Source organism: Ambystoma mexicanum, chromosome 2p (assembly GCF_040938575.1).
Source record: "Ambystoma mexicanum isolate Mex_15411 chromosome 2p, UKY_AmexF1_1, whole genome shotgun sequence".
Taxonomy (NCBI): domain Eukaryota; kingdom Metazoa; phylum Chordata; class Amphibia; order Caudata; family Ambystomatidae; genus Ambystoma; species Ambystoma mexicanum.
The window spans coordinates 627,940,319-627,954,622 of NC_090923.1; the positions used below are offsets into that span (position 1 = coordinate 627,940,319).

Here is a 14,304-nt window from a genome sequence, read left to right on the forward strand (position 1 = left end):
GGCGTTCCTATCTGGTGTGCCCTTGCTGGACATCTGCAGGGCTGCTACGTGGAGGTCGACGCACACCTTCACGAAATTCTACTGCGTCGATCGGGATTCCAGGGAGGAGTCCAGGGTCGGCCAAGCATTGCTGCGCAACCTGTTCGCCTAAGGTGAGCCTGGCGAGGAGGTAAGAATTGCTTAATGTTGAGTTTGATGTAATGCTTAATGTTGAGCCTTTGCCACCTCCCGTGGTTGTGCATGTGTGTACTGCTATGTATTCTTTATTCATGAGCATGTGAATCCATGCCAGACCCCATGCTGGAGAAGGAACAAGTTACTTACCTGTAACTGTTGTTCTCCAGCATGGGTCTGGCACGGATTCACATGCGAACCCTCCCGCCTACCCCTCTGCGGCTCTTCACTTGGTCATACTGCCACTTCACGTGCTACCAAATCTGAAGATGGCTGCCAGAGGCGGGGCTTAGGTAGAGGGCAGTCATTGGCTGTGGTCAGTATGACGCAGAGATCAGTGATTGGTTACTTATACGAAAGACAGATCAGAAACGAAACTGATACTGATTTTTTTCTTTACCGAGGATTCCCAGCCTGACGGGGAATATTCATGAGCATGTGAATCCATGGCAGACCCATGCTGGAGAACAACAGTTACAGGTAGTAACTTGTTCCTTACACGAATACTGCACGAGCTGCACACATACCCGATGCTAACACCCACCTTTTCACTGCCTCTACTGATCTGAATTTCGGTTCCCAAGGGCGTTCAACCTACCAGCGCCTTCAGACCATACCAATGGCATATAAGGCGCTATATAAATGCAAAATAACATAACATAACATTACTTGGTGGACTCATTGTGGACTGTTAACCAGGCTCACCCTTCCTATGACTTAACATTGATCACACTCCATGCTCCCTTGATTGGCATGGCTACAGCTCCCAGTGTTTTCCCTATTGACTGACTAGGTTGGCCCTCCTACACATCTGTCCACCAGGCCAGAGTGTCGAAATCCAGTTTAACAGTGGGCATGAGCTGGCATGGAAACACATTTTCTTTTCTTTATGCAAGCCAAATATAAAACTGCCATTATAAGACCAAGAACATTAGTTATTGCTGTATAATGTCATGGTTACCTTCTATTAAATGGTTATGAAATTAGGGATGTAAAAATATTTTGTGTAGTAATCCAATCCTCTAGTCCCTTAAGCTGTACAGAATCTTTATCTGAATTTCCACGCATCAGGAAACATTGGTTCTGGTTGGGGAGAAGGTGTGGATGGGATGTTAAATATTTGTGTTATCAAACTAGGATTGGTCTTTGGTTTTCTAAAAGCCATTTAACAAATGGAAAGCACAGATAAGCACACAATATTTGTTTGCACGTGGATTATATGATTTATGTACATCCGTTTTTAAAGTGCATCCCTCCTGTAACATTAACTTGTACTTTATCTAATAATGTTCTCTAATCTGCAGTTTGAGTAGGAGTGAGCGAAGTGGAAGGTATGGCTCTTCCTTTGATAGAGATGGCCGTGATTACCGTGATGATCGGGAATATCGATCTCGAAGGAGAGAGTCTGACTACAGGAGGTCAAGTGATGACCGTCGGAGTGAGAGATACGATGATTATAGAGAATACGACAGCCCAGAGGTAAAACATATGCACTTCTTTCATGAGGGTGTTACCATAGCTATTCTCTTGTAGTTTGCTGTATGCTAGCCTTTTGTCGGTGCAGCTATATTGAAATTCTGGTTACCAATACAAATAGCCCTCTACCCTGCTGTATCACCCCAATACCCCCTTGTGCATTCATTATAGTATTCTAATGTATTCTGAAATATTTTTTACCATTTCACCTGACTCCTTTCCATCGCTATCTGTGTTTATTCCTACATGGGAGGGAGACAGGTGGTGGTGGTTCCACCTTTGTTTAGTTAGTATTGACTGAATATGTTCCACCTTGGTACTGTCTGTTTACAGAATATGCCTCGCCATTGTTTTTGCCTCCTGGTCTAGGCGAGGGATTGGTTCAGTTTGGATCATTATGGTTGATGCTTGACGTTTGTGGAGTCTCAAAAAGGGTGTTTTTCATTGTAAGTTATGGGTGGCTAGTGTTCTGAAGATGTAGAAGGTTGCTCGAGCCAGGTATGAAAAGATTTGGAAGGTGGTAGAGGTGGGAATGGGGTGAAGTTGTGACAAGGCTCGTGTGATGTTTGAGTCCAGGCTTGGTTGCTGTACAATCAGCTGTGTTGCATTTGAAGCAGAAGTGTATTCCTGCAGGCCAAATGGACACAGATGGAGTTGGATTCTGGTGGGTAAGAGGATGGCAGCAACAGAAAGGCAGTACTATGACTGCTGTGTGTTCAGCAGATAGCCTGGACAGAAGTAATAGCATGCTGAGAGGAATTGGGTATGCAAGGGCAGCAGGGCATGTCCCTTGCAGTGCCTCATATGGCAAGTGTGTTATTTTTTTTAACAGCACACTTCTGCAGGTAATGTTGGCCTTGCTGCATGTGGCTCAGTGGAAAAAAAAGAAAATCCACCTCGGAAAACTGGCTTCAACTGGACTGTGAGCAACACTGAGCTAGTCACAACAGCAGCCGAGGCACTCATTCCATCTGACTGAGGCTGCCTACAGAGGTCTGGGAACCTACAAGAAGCATCCAGAATCGATCTGTAGGGTTTGCTCAGGTCTCCTCTGACCCCAAAACCACCATCCTTGAAGGGTGTTCCCACCTCCAGCAACCACATTTGTGCCCAGCCAGCACTGCTCAGTTACCCACAGACCTTTCTCCATTCTAACAACCAATTGGGGTCACTGGTCTCCTGTCACTTGACTGGCGTCCTGGAACATAAAGCGGCAGTCAATTGAAGTTGACTTTGCCATGTCACCGTCACTGTAGAAGCTCTATATGGGCGCCCAGCCCATGGGTGTCGACAGCTGGAGGCGTTGAAGCGAAGGTCAATCTCCCAGCCCTCATCCTTCAGCCTCTTGCTTATGTGCCTTCGCTTTGTCCTGCTACATGTTTGGAAGTACCTATTATTGCTTCTTTCCAGCCTTTCCCTCGCCATGCAATTCTCATGCGGTCTCCCTTTTCCCTTCTACTTCTTGCTGCACTCGGCTCAGAACCATCTCCACTCTTCCCATCCTGATTATATCTTCTCGGGACCAATCACCTTCTCGCGCCACTACTCTCTCCGTTCACAAAACCTACTCCAGCCCCAAGCTTTCATTACACTTCTTGCATATACCTCCCATCGATTTCTCATATTCCACGTCGTTGAAAATTACCACAGACCTTTGCAGCGGGTTGGTGAACTGGTCTATTAGCACTAGCAAAGCCACAGACCAACAAACCAATTGCAGTACGAGGCTCTGCGCAAGCAACCCCCGCTGCACACAATACCCTGGGTTATTTACTGTGTGGTACACATGCATTTGAATGGAGAGGGAGGTGTGGACATAAGACAGAAACAATGTTGCAGGTGGAACGACAGTATCTCGGCATACACGTCTCAGGCAGTGGCTGCGTTCTCAAGCTCACTACAACAGACTGGAGGAGATATGATCAAGTAATTCATGCACGGTAAGCTAATTCCACAGTTCCCACAGGGTTCGGGTAGGCAAGCCAGTTCTGTATGCGATAACTTTGAGCCGCCTGGCCTAGAAAAGCGGCAGCCTAAAACACATTCCATTATGCCAAAAGGGAAATCCATCGGAGGGGAGTTGTCCAGGCAAAAGTTGCTACACAAGAGGCGATGAAGCGATTGAGGTTAAAACATGTGCAGTAAAACACAGGGATCGCCTCACAATGGCGATAAGGCACTTGTTAAACATGGCAGTTTGCATGAGTAGCACATTATTGTAATGCAACCGGGGTCAGTTTATTAAAATGTTCTAATCCCAGTTTTTCCCCCGCACTATGCTTCTATAGCCCTTTCCATTGTTCTTTAGAATGTGCAGTCTGTAAAGAAACCTCCTTTACCTCAGACTTCATCCTTCGCTTGACCTAATTACCCATACCGAAACCTGGATCCCTCCTTCTGATTCTGCAACCCTTGCTGCCCTTCATCACTCTGCCTACTCTTTCACCCACTTGCCCCGCCTCTCTGACAGTGGGGGTGGTGTAGGACTGTTCAGCTTCCAAACCTCCTATTTTGCTTACTCTTACTCCCCTATGTCTTGCTAATTCTTCCTCTTTCGAATATAGTATCTCCACAATCGCTGCTCCCTACCACCTGCATATTTCTTGATCGGCCACCTGATCTGGTAGGTCCCTTCTTCGACCACCACCCCCAACAAATTGACTCGCTCCCGCCCGATCACTTCATTGTTGACTTCAACTGCCCTTCTCTCTGCTGCTTGATCCACTGACTTTAACTCTATTCTCCTTAAACCCTCACGCTTCTGTCCATTCGGCCCACCCATTCAAGTGGACTCTTTCTCTACTTTATTCTCATCTCAAAACTCTGCCTCCAGTATTGTATTGTACTTGTATAGCGCCACTTTTACCATTTATTATAGTATCATTGCGCTGTTGGTGGGCATGCCCCCTGAGGACTGAGGTCCTGGAGCATGATTATGATGCATGTGTGCATTTGGCCTACAAAGGCTCTGGATGGGTGCTGAGAAGAGTAGGGGTGGCATCAGTGCAAAAGACTCGCTATGAGTTCAGCGTGCCCAAAATTATCATAGGACTACACTGCATTCTGCTATCGGAGGTGTTGAGCTGTATTCTGGTATGAGTAGTTGGAAAATTTGTGGACAGCATGACCACATTTTTGTCGTCCTTGCTGTCTACTGATGTGTGTGTGTGTGGTTGGCCATGCCTGCGTGCCAGTGCAGCGGTGCATTGTGCGTGCCTTGCTGTCATTGGTTGTGAAGGCGAGCGTCCCCAGCCAGCACGATCCTCCCCGCAATGAGAGACAATGAAGGACTCTCCCAAGTAGGGAATAATGCTAAGACAGAGTGCGGGTGAGCTTAAATGGGAGTTTATCAGAATATGGCATGCAAAGAACTCTGCAAACTCTGAGAGCGCTCTGTCTGACAATAGCAAAGACAGGCGTATATATTTACAAAAAACGTCATAAGAACCTACACACTATAGGGGGCACAAGTTCAATGGGATTGGGTGCCGACGACTAACTATAGGTGCTGCTGCGATGCGGTTGGCCGTGGCTGGAGAACGTCACTGGTCAGCCTCGTGGGTTGGGCTGGGCCTGGCAGGTTGGCAAAGTTCATCCGGGCGGTGTTGTTGTGCCATCGCGGCCAGTGTCAGAGATGAATGTCTTTTCCTGACTTATTTGCCCTAGGCCATGCACACTGCAGTCATTCAGTCATTACAATATTATCTTCTTTAGTAAATCTTCCAATAGGTTATTCTACAGGTTAATGCAACACAGGAGGAATGCACCTTGTGAGGGGTCTAATGGTCATTCGTCAGGGCATGGTTACCAGTGTCCTGTTGACCGGAGCCATAGGTTGAGGGGCTAAGCTTCGGGGCATGGGACGGACGGTGCAAGCCTCCCTGTCTTGTTAGATGTGGTTATAAATGTGCCGCTGTGTGTTGCCACAGTGTTGGGTGTCCTGATTGCACAGGGCCATAAGTCTAAGATGATCTGGTGGGTTGTGGGGTTTACGAGGGGGCGCCTTTGGAAGTGTGGGTTCAGGCAGGGGTTTACTGCTGTGCTGTAAATAATGCAGGTGGCGGCCCGTGGCCTTGGGTGCTGCAGAGGGGGCTACAAATCTTTGAAGCGGCTCCAGTCTAGTTGGGGGAGGAGGGGCAGCGCGGCGCGGGCCTCTGTTCTCATGTTTGGCAGTCTCTGGAGGGTGGGAGTGGAAATGGCCTTGCACATATTTACAAAGGTATCCTCCTCGCGTGTTGCCGGTTTTTGGAAGCGAAAACATCACCATCATTAGAACACGTTATAATATTTGTTTGAATTACTTGAAAACATAAATTTCATTTCGCTGGAGGTATTTCAGTTATATCCAGTCTGAGCACTTTATTCGTACACTATGTTTCAACAATTACAGTATTTAGCTATATGCATATACATCTTGTAGCAAGTGAGGTAGCATTGTGGTTGGTGTAGTACATAGAAAATGAACCGCCACCGTATGTGACGGTGGCGGCATGCAAGGGGCTTAGACATACACGCGTGACGAGTGCATTCTCACACACCCTTCACATGTGCCCCCTGTATGGTTACATTCGTTTCCTTGTACACTCTAGCAGCATTAGTTCAGTTATGGCGCGGGACCGCGGGCTGTACGGTTTTCAATGATACATCTAAGGAACACTCCCCCGGAATGCTTTTATCATTTGCACACCCCTGTAGGGGTGTGGGTCCTTCATGGCTGGTGTCATACACAATTGTACAGGTTTCTTTAGTAAACGTGGTTGTATGGAAAGGCTGTACATGTTAGAAGACATTCATTTTTTGGGTTCCTTTCTGCTTTCATCGGATGCCCGGTCTACAGATCTTCCCATCACCCAGGCCTTGCTGACCGGGTCATTCTGGGAGCAGTGATACACTGCGGAAGGTGAAATGTTAGTGTTAGTATCTTAGGCTAGCTCATGTCCGTCCTGTTCGTGGGCACGTGCTCACAGCGGATCTGCCAGGGTGCTGCGGCAACAGGGATAATTGAAACTCTCCGAGGGTGGGGGCCGCGCTGCAGTGCGCCACGCTCACACCATCTTTATTAGACAAAATGGTTTCTGAGGCCTAGCTAAATTCAATACGTGTGGGCAATGTCTTCAGCAGGTGAGCCATCCACCACCTGGGCCCGGGTGGTAAGGAGGGGGCACCCGATGAGCCATGGCCCTCACCTGGGGTGGAGATGTAGGCCAGGGGGGGTCTTTTGGACCGCTCCTCCCCTACAGTTGCCCTGTGGTGTTATGGCGCCCCCTCAGGATTTTGGCTGCTTCTGTTTTTTTTTTTGTTTTTTTTTTTTTTTTTGCAGCAAGTCTGTTCCCCACAAATCACCGCACTGGGCACAGTTGTGCTTCAAGATTCTTCAAGGTGGGTCGGGTGTATGATTGCAGTGGTGGTGATGGTTCTATCATACCACTGTGCTTCCACTATTGAGATTTGCCTGATTTCTGTGCATGCCTGGTGCAGCCACTCATAAATCCCTTTACATTGCATATGTGAGAGCTGTGAACTGGCTCTTGGCAGAGGGAAATCGGGCTTGGGGGGGGGGGGGGGGGTTGCATTGGGGGCAAGGGTGTTTGGGAGAGTGTGGGGCACGGGCCGCCGCAAACGCAGGCAGCAGCATCACAAATTTGGGGAAAAGGTTGGCAGCGTTACAAACGCTACCAACACCGCCTGGGAGAAAGTTCATCTATTCTGGATTAATGGGTTTTCAGGATAGTGTGGTAAAGCCAGGTTATTGGGGCTTTTTTGAAGGAGAGGTAGTTTTCAGTGCTGCAGATGTCCCGACGGTTGGTGCTAGGATAGAGCAATGCCGAGCCTCCAAAATTACGTTTCAGAGTCAATTAAAGCTAGTGGATAATCTTTGGATATGCTTCATACACTACTCCTACACCCTGTGGTGACTTAAATCATAAGGATAGTATTTGACGTTATATATCACATCAATACTCTTTAGACAGTTGCAGAAAGGAAAGGTTTAGGGAAGTAAAAAGGTTAGAACAATTTCTCAGCAATTGTGAGGACAACTGAATCCTCCAATGAAGTCTAGATAAGCCTTCCTCAGTAAACAAGCTACCACCTATGAGGCACAAACGGTATCAAAGTCAATCAATTTAGAAGAGTGCCTTTAGGGAGTCTGGACAGCCAAAGTCATTTGGTCACGGTCTATGATTTTGCACTTCTTGTACAAAAATCTTGCACAAAGCCGAGTTCAGAAAAATCATTTGAAGGGACCCAAGCTGTTAAGCCTGTGAGAAGGGAGTTCAATCAACTTGAAAAAGCTGAGCCAATGCAATCCCCAAGTGAGAAAAGCACAGCTAAAGGCAATAAAGGTGTAAGTACCCCAAGCCTAAACAGTACCTCTGGTTGGACAAAGTGGTCAATCTGGATTCCATCTTTCTACAGTGATGCATACCCTGGTTCCTGAGCCTCAGTCGCGGGGACAGGAGGGAGGACTTCTGGAATGCTCCTGCATCAGTACTTGGGAAGGTTGTCTGCAGCTACGGGCTCTTTTTGGTTCAGCAGCACTTCGCGGTTTCACTTCTTAGCAAATAGCACTGATGTGGAACAGCGGACGCCGATTGGGCTTTCCTTACTCATTCAGTTCTGCACTCAGGGGGACTCTGGATCTGGAGGTCCTGCTTCCGGAGGGTCCTTAATAGGCTCCTGGAGCTTTTAGCCAGATTCGTTCCGTGCAGACATTGCACTAGACCATGGAAACACAAGCCCTGGCATTGGGCTTCTGCAGCAACGGAGAGGCACAGCAAGTCTGGGATGGTGTGCAAGAGGAGTATGTGTCGGGGTTAGTTGGCCCCACTAAACCAAGGGGAGAAGTCGTTCCGGAGGAGCTTCTGTCGAGGTGAAAAAGGTCAGCACAGCAGCAGGGCTTCACCAGGCAATTCACAGGTCCAGGAGGTTGCAGCGAGCTTCGTTCAGTTTCTTTTTCTGGTGTTTCTCCCAGTGGTAGACTCTGCCTGTAGTCCCAAACCCCTCGCCTTTTATGCAGGTATCTCCCATTCATGCACAGCCAAGGCTGTCAATCACACAGCAGAGTGGCTGTCCTGAAAAGCCAGCCAGCCAGTTGGGACTAGTTTGATTTCGGCTTTCCTACAGACAAATGACCAGAGTTTTGGGACCTTCCCTCACATCCTGTCCTTACAGACAGACTTGAGCCAGGGGCGGGCTTCACAGCTGAAGGCTGCCAAAGGCAAGACATAGGGCTCAAGCCTCTCTCAATGCACAGAGTAAAGCCCAAGAAAGACCTCACAAACAGAAAATGGTGAAAAAAGAAGACTGGGGCCATTTTGACAAAATGGTCGCCCATGGGTGCTGTAGCGCAGCTGAGGGTTCAGCCTGCGGTAGAAAAGCGCAATGGTAGGAAAAGGTAAACCACTGCCACGTAAAGTAGTGAGGATAACAAAAAATGTTACATGAGATGGTAGGATAAGGTGTTACTAAGTAACCCCCAGCACTCCACATGACGGTTTGTTCTGTACCCACAGAGAAAAAGTAATTAAAGTCCATTTCATTTTACTCTTCTTGGGAACTTTAGTACACACAAGAAAAGGTATTTAAACCTTAAGAGTACCCCCAAAGGATTTCGCGTGTGTCACCATCCAAAAAGCAGAAGCTTATGGAGCTTGTCGGACTCCAAAAAACACAAAATCCAAATTGGGTAGAAACGCATAGGTGAGGAAAAGGTCTCTCACTCCAGGGTTAAAATTAAACGTCCCAAGTCCAGCAAAAGAGCTGGGAGTCTCTAAGTTGTGGTTAGATCTGTGTTCGGCTGGGGCCTCCCTCTGGAACAGCCTCCCTGCCACTCTAAAACTTGAGGAGAACCATCTCCGGTTCCGGAAGGACCGCATGACCTTCCTCTTTGCTTCTGCTTTCTCCCCACCCCCAACCCTCTCCCGTGCTGATCTGTTCTCTCTTGGCGCCGTGCAACTGGCCACCCTCTGTCCTCAGGGTCCAGGTACCTGCTTACCATGCCACCCTCCCGCACTGCCTCCGGGCCACCCCTTGCACTGGGGTCTGTATCTATACCCATACATTTCCCCCCTCCCTCCCCACACCCACCCACGCACCCCCACCCCCAATCCAAATTTTTCTTCCTGCACTTATCAGACCTACCCTGTCTGCTGCCTTAAACCCTGCACTTGCTGGCTGCACTACCACTGTTTGTTGTCTTTGTCGATCTGTTTCTCCTTTTCTCTGCACTCCCATCCCCCCCCTCCCCCTTTCCCATGCACTTGCGCGTTCTCAATGTCACTGGGCCTAGTAAGATTGTTGTTTTGTTCTCCACTGAAGCACTTGTGTACGAGCGCAATAGAAATAAAATATCAATAAGGGTGAAGGGAATTGGCACAAATAATTTCTCCCTAACCGGCCAGGAAGAGGGTAAAGGACAAGATTGTCAAAAGACAAGCGAAAACCCTCGTGGCATGGCCAAGTTTGACTGCGGTAAGGCTAAAATGAAATGCGCCAAAAAATGGCAAAACGGACTGCTGCCACCAGCTTGTCCCTTAGGCACATCTAGAGTACCCAGAAATCGTCTGATTGTTAGTCTAGGGCAAAACAAAGTGTACCCCATTGCACTGCATTGTAAGATGCATTGTACACTGATAGTTACCAAAAAAACAAACGTGGTAACAAAGTAACCAATCACAGGAAACAATGGTTCCCTTTACTGACTGCTTGAAGGGCATGGCAGTTTCTCCAGCATGGGGTCTGGCATGGATTCACATGCTCATGAATATTCCCCGTCGTCAGGCTGGGAATCCTCGGTAAAGAAAAATCAGTATCAGTTTCGTTTCTGATCTGTCTTTCGTAGTAGTAACCAATCACTGATCTCTGCGTCATACTGTCCACAGCCAATGACTGCCATCTCCCTAAGCCCCGCCTCTGGCAGCCATCTTCAGATTTTTACCGCACGTTCAAGTGTTGGGATCCTCGTGCTATTGCTCTCGAGCTTTAGTGCTTTTTTCGTGCTTTTTCTTAGGAAAATTGTCTCTTTTTCGGTCAAAAGAGCCTCAAGCTCCACCGTTTCTTTATCCGATCAACGGGGACCCGTGTCGGATTCTTCTACGCCCCTCAAGGGTGAAGATTTCGTCGAGCCACGCTTTTGGAGGACTCCAGAAGTTTCTCAGGCCCATCTCGATCATGGCCTAGGAGAAGGGAAGCTCGACGCCCGGAAAGCTGTTCAGGGTCTGCCCTGGATGTCAGCTTCAGAATGTCTTTAAGGAGGACGAACACTCCCTTTGCCTCTACTGCCTGCATGAGGACAAGACTCACGTGGAGAAGGACTGTGCGTTTTGCGCCAATATGTCGGAGCGGACCATGAAGGGCCGCCATCTGCGTCTCGCCAACTGGCTGGAAGGGAAGAGCCCGTCAGGCGAGAAGAAGTCCGAGCGGTCTTCTAAGACCTTTGAGGGCGCCCCGGCGACCGGGGTCCAACAGAAGGCCAAGCACCGCAAGTCTGCTGGCACCGGGAGCGCCGAACGGTCTGGCTCTACGGGCGCCAGGCAGGGCGCATTCCTCCCCGGTGCCATCAACCACGAGCCAACGCTCTGGCTCGGGTAAGAGGAAGGCCGAGCACCCGGCGAAGCTCCTGGAGAGACCCCGGTCGAGCTCCAAGGCCCCATCGGAGGGGGAGCGAGGCGGTGACCCTCCCCACAAGGAGAAGGCGGTGAGTGCACCTAAGGTGGTGAAAGCCTTATTCCACCCGGCCAAGGCCTCTATCGAGACAGTCGCGGTGGCCCTGGCTCAGCCTGTGGAGGCTACACCAGTGGTGACGACCTCGGGGCCCAGAGTCTCCCTGCCACCGCAGAGGGAGTCCTCTTTCATGCCCATCGACAGGACCCCCGTGAAACCTCCGGAGAAGAAAAAGGGGGGGCAGGAGGTCGTCGTGGATTCGGCCTCATCCTCTGAGGAGGAGCTGATCGAAGTCTTAAGCCACGGTGTTGGCGTGGAAGAAGACCAACCCGTCGGGAGGGACCCCGACGTAAAAGACGACGAGAACGTCGAGGGTGCCGACGGGGCTCCTGACCTCCCGTCGGACTCCCCTCAACCAGTGCCGCAAGACAACTCGGCAGCCATTTTGTTGGCTATACAGTCCTTATGCTCGGAGATGAGGACGAGATTGCCGTTACCACCAACGGAGGAACCTCTCCCGACTGGGGACCCGGAGCCGGGCCCTTCTGGGAGCCCTCCTCCCAAGAGAAGGATTCATCCTCCACCTCCTTTCCAACCATCGCGCCCTGCTCAGCCCTCCTCCCCGTCCACGACCCGTGGGGATGATACGGGGACTGACAAGGCCGCGACGGGCACAGACGACGAGGCTTACGACGAGGATCTCCCGTCACCTCCTCACGGGCTTCCCCGCCCGACGAGATTGGATCGTTTCATGCCATGATCGCCAGGGCATCCGAGCTTTTCCAGCTGCCCCGAAGAGAAGGAAGGTTTCCTTTATCAACGGCGCAAGACCAAGAGGAAGACGGTCCTCGCTGTGCCTCTACTGGACGATATCTGGGATGAGGGTCTCGCCCTCCTCAAGAACCCATCCACAACGCCTGTGAGAAGGGATCGATACAAGAAGTAGTACCGGGTCCCGGACGCGGCCCCCTTGTGCCTTTGGGCACAGCCGACCCCGGACTCAGTTGTTTCCGCGGCGGCCAGGAAGAAAGCGGGGGGTGGCCTCGGCCTCTACGTGTCAACCTCCCCGCTGGACAGCGAAGGAAAGAAATTGGACACGATGGGACGCAGAGTCAGCTCATCGGCAGCGACGACGATTAAGGCTGCCAATGCCTTGGCTATCGTAGCACGCTACGACAGGGAGTTGTGGTACAAAATCGTCCCCCTGCTGGACTTCTTACCAGACGACAAGAGGGCGGAGGCCCTAGAGATCTTGCAGGAAGGAGAAGTGGCGTCGGACCACGCCATTACGATAGCGACAGACATTGCTGACACTGGATTTCGCCAGTTGGGCAACGGCGTGTGCCTTAGACGGCGTGGATGGCTCAAGGCAACTGACTTCCGTCAGGACGTGCAGACCAGTCTCTTGGACATGCCGTTCGACGGGAGCAACCTGTTTGGGAAATCAGTGGACGATTCCCTACAAGCCATCAAGACTGACACGGAGAAGGCCCGGGCTCTTTGTGTTCTCCAGCAACGGCGGCCGCCCTTTCGGAGCGGCAGAGGCAAGCAGGGTGCCTCCAAAGGTTCCGGCGGTGGATTTTCCACCTATCGTCAAGCGGCCCGTTCGTCGTCACAGGAAGCCTACAGTGGACGAGGCAAGTCGGGCGGACCCTGCCGTCGTCGCCAAGGACAAGGCGGCAAAGCCTCGTCGAAGCAGGACTGAACCGGCTGTGGGGTCGGGCCCCCACCGAAGCACCCCGGTGGGAGGCCGGCTGGCGAGCTTCGTCAGCGAGTGGGAGTCCATCTCCATCGACTGTTGGGTGCTGGACGCCCTGGCCCAGGGTCACACGCTCGAGTTTCTAAAGAAGTGCCCGCGCATCCCCCCCGTGGCCAGGAAGGAACATCACGTCCCTCAACTTCTCTTGGAGGTAAAGGCGATGCTCAAGAAAGGCGCCATCAAGCTCGTCTAAAAGAAGCTTCGGGGCTCCGGAGTTTACTCAAGATACTTCCTCGTGAAGAAGAAGACGACGGGAGGATGGCGTCCCATCCTGGACCTATGACTGAACAAATTCATCAAGGCACAGAAGTTCCGGATGGTCACCCTCCAGCACGTCCTGGGTCAACTGGAGGAGGGCGATTTCCTGTCGTCGTTGGATTTGGAGGATGCCTACTTCCATATCCCCATCCTAAAGGGACACCAAAAGTTTCTCAGATTCGTGGTCCAAAGGCGGCACTACCAGTTCAGACCCCTTCCCTTCGGATTGAGGTCGGCACCCAGGGTGTTCACCAAGTGCCTCGCACCGGTGGCGGCGCGGCTGCACCTGGAGGGGATCCACGTCTACCCCTAACTGGACGACTGGCTCATCCGAGCAAAGACAAAGGATCTCGCCGTGGAGCACACAGCTAGGACCGTTCCACTACTCATGGACCTGGGATTCTCCATAAACTACGCCAAGTCCCACCTGGTGCCCGCTCAAGACGCACTGTTTCTGGGAGCGAAGCTCGACACAGTGGCGCTTCTGGCCTCTCCGTCGGAAGAAAGGACGAGGGCCATCTTGGGCAAGGTGCAGCGGATGCTGGTTGCGGACGCGGCCAGGGTGAGGTCCATCAAGTCCCTCCTCGGAATGATGTCTTCTTGCATTTACCTCATCCGCCTGTGCAGGCTTCGCATGCGCCTGTTACAGGAGTTCCTGGACGCTCGCTGGATCCAGACGGGCAGCTTCGAGGACAGGATCACACTCGACGAGAGCTTCTGACGAGCGATCCGGTGGTGGGGCACCCGCGCGCATCTGACGGCAGGCATGGACTTCCAGACCCCGGGCCACCAGAAGACGGTGACCATGGATGCCTCCCTGGAAGGGTGGGGAGCGCACACCGAAAATCTGCACGCGAGGGGCCTTTGGCTGCCGACGGAGAAGTCCCTCCATATCAACATCCTGGAACTCCGTGCAGTGTTTTGGGCCCTCAGGTCCTTTCTTCCGTCCCTCAAGGGCAAAGTGGTGAGGATCT

The 14,304-nt window shown here is 51.1% G+C and overlaps 1 protein-coding gene across 2 annotated transcripts in view; it reads left to right on the plus strand.

Annotated features, from left to right (window-relative positions):
• Positions 1-14,304, plus strand: part of RBM5 (RNA binding motif protein 5) — a 621,154-nt gene that overhangs the window by 184,705 nt on the left and 422,145 nt on the right. For both annotated transcript variants that reach the window (XM_069644151.1, XM_069644150.1), the window contains exon 3: positions 1,479-1,653. In XM_069644151.1, coding sequence (XP_069500252.1) covers positions 1,479-1,653 — 175 coding nt within the window. The remainder of the gene's footprint in view (positions 1-1,478; positions 1,654-14,304) is intronic.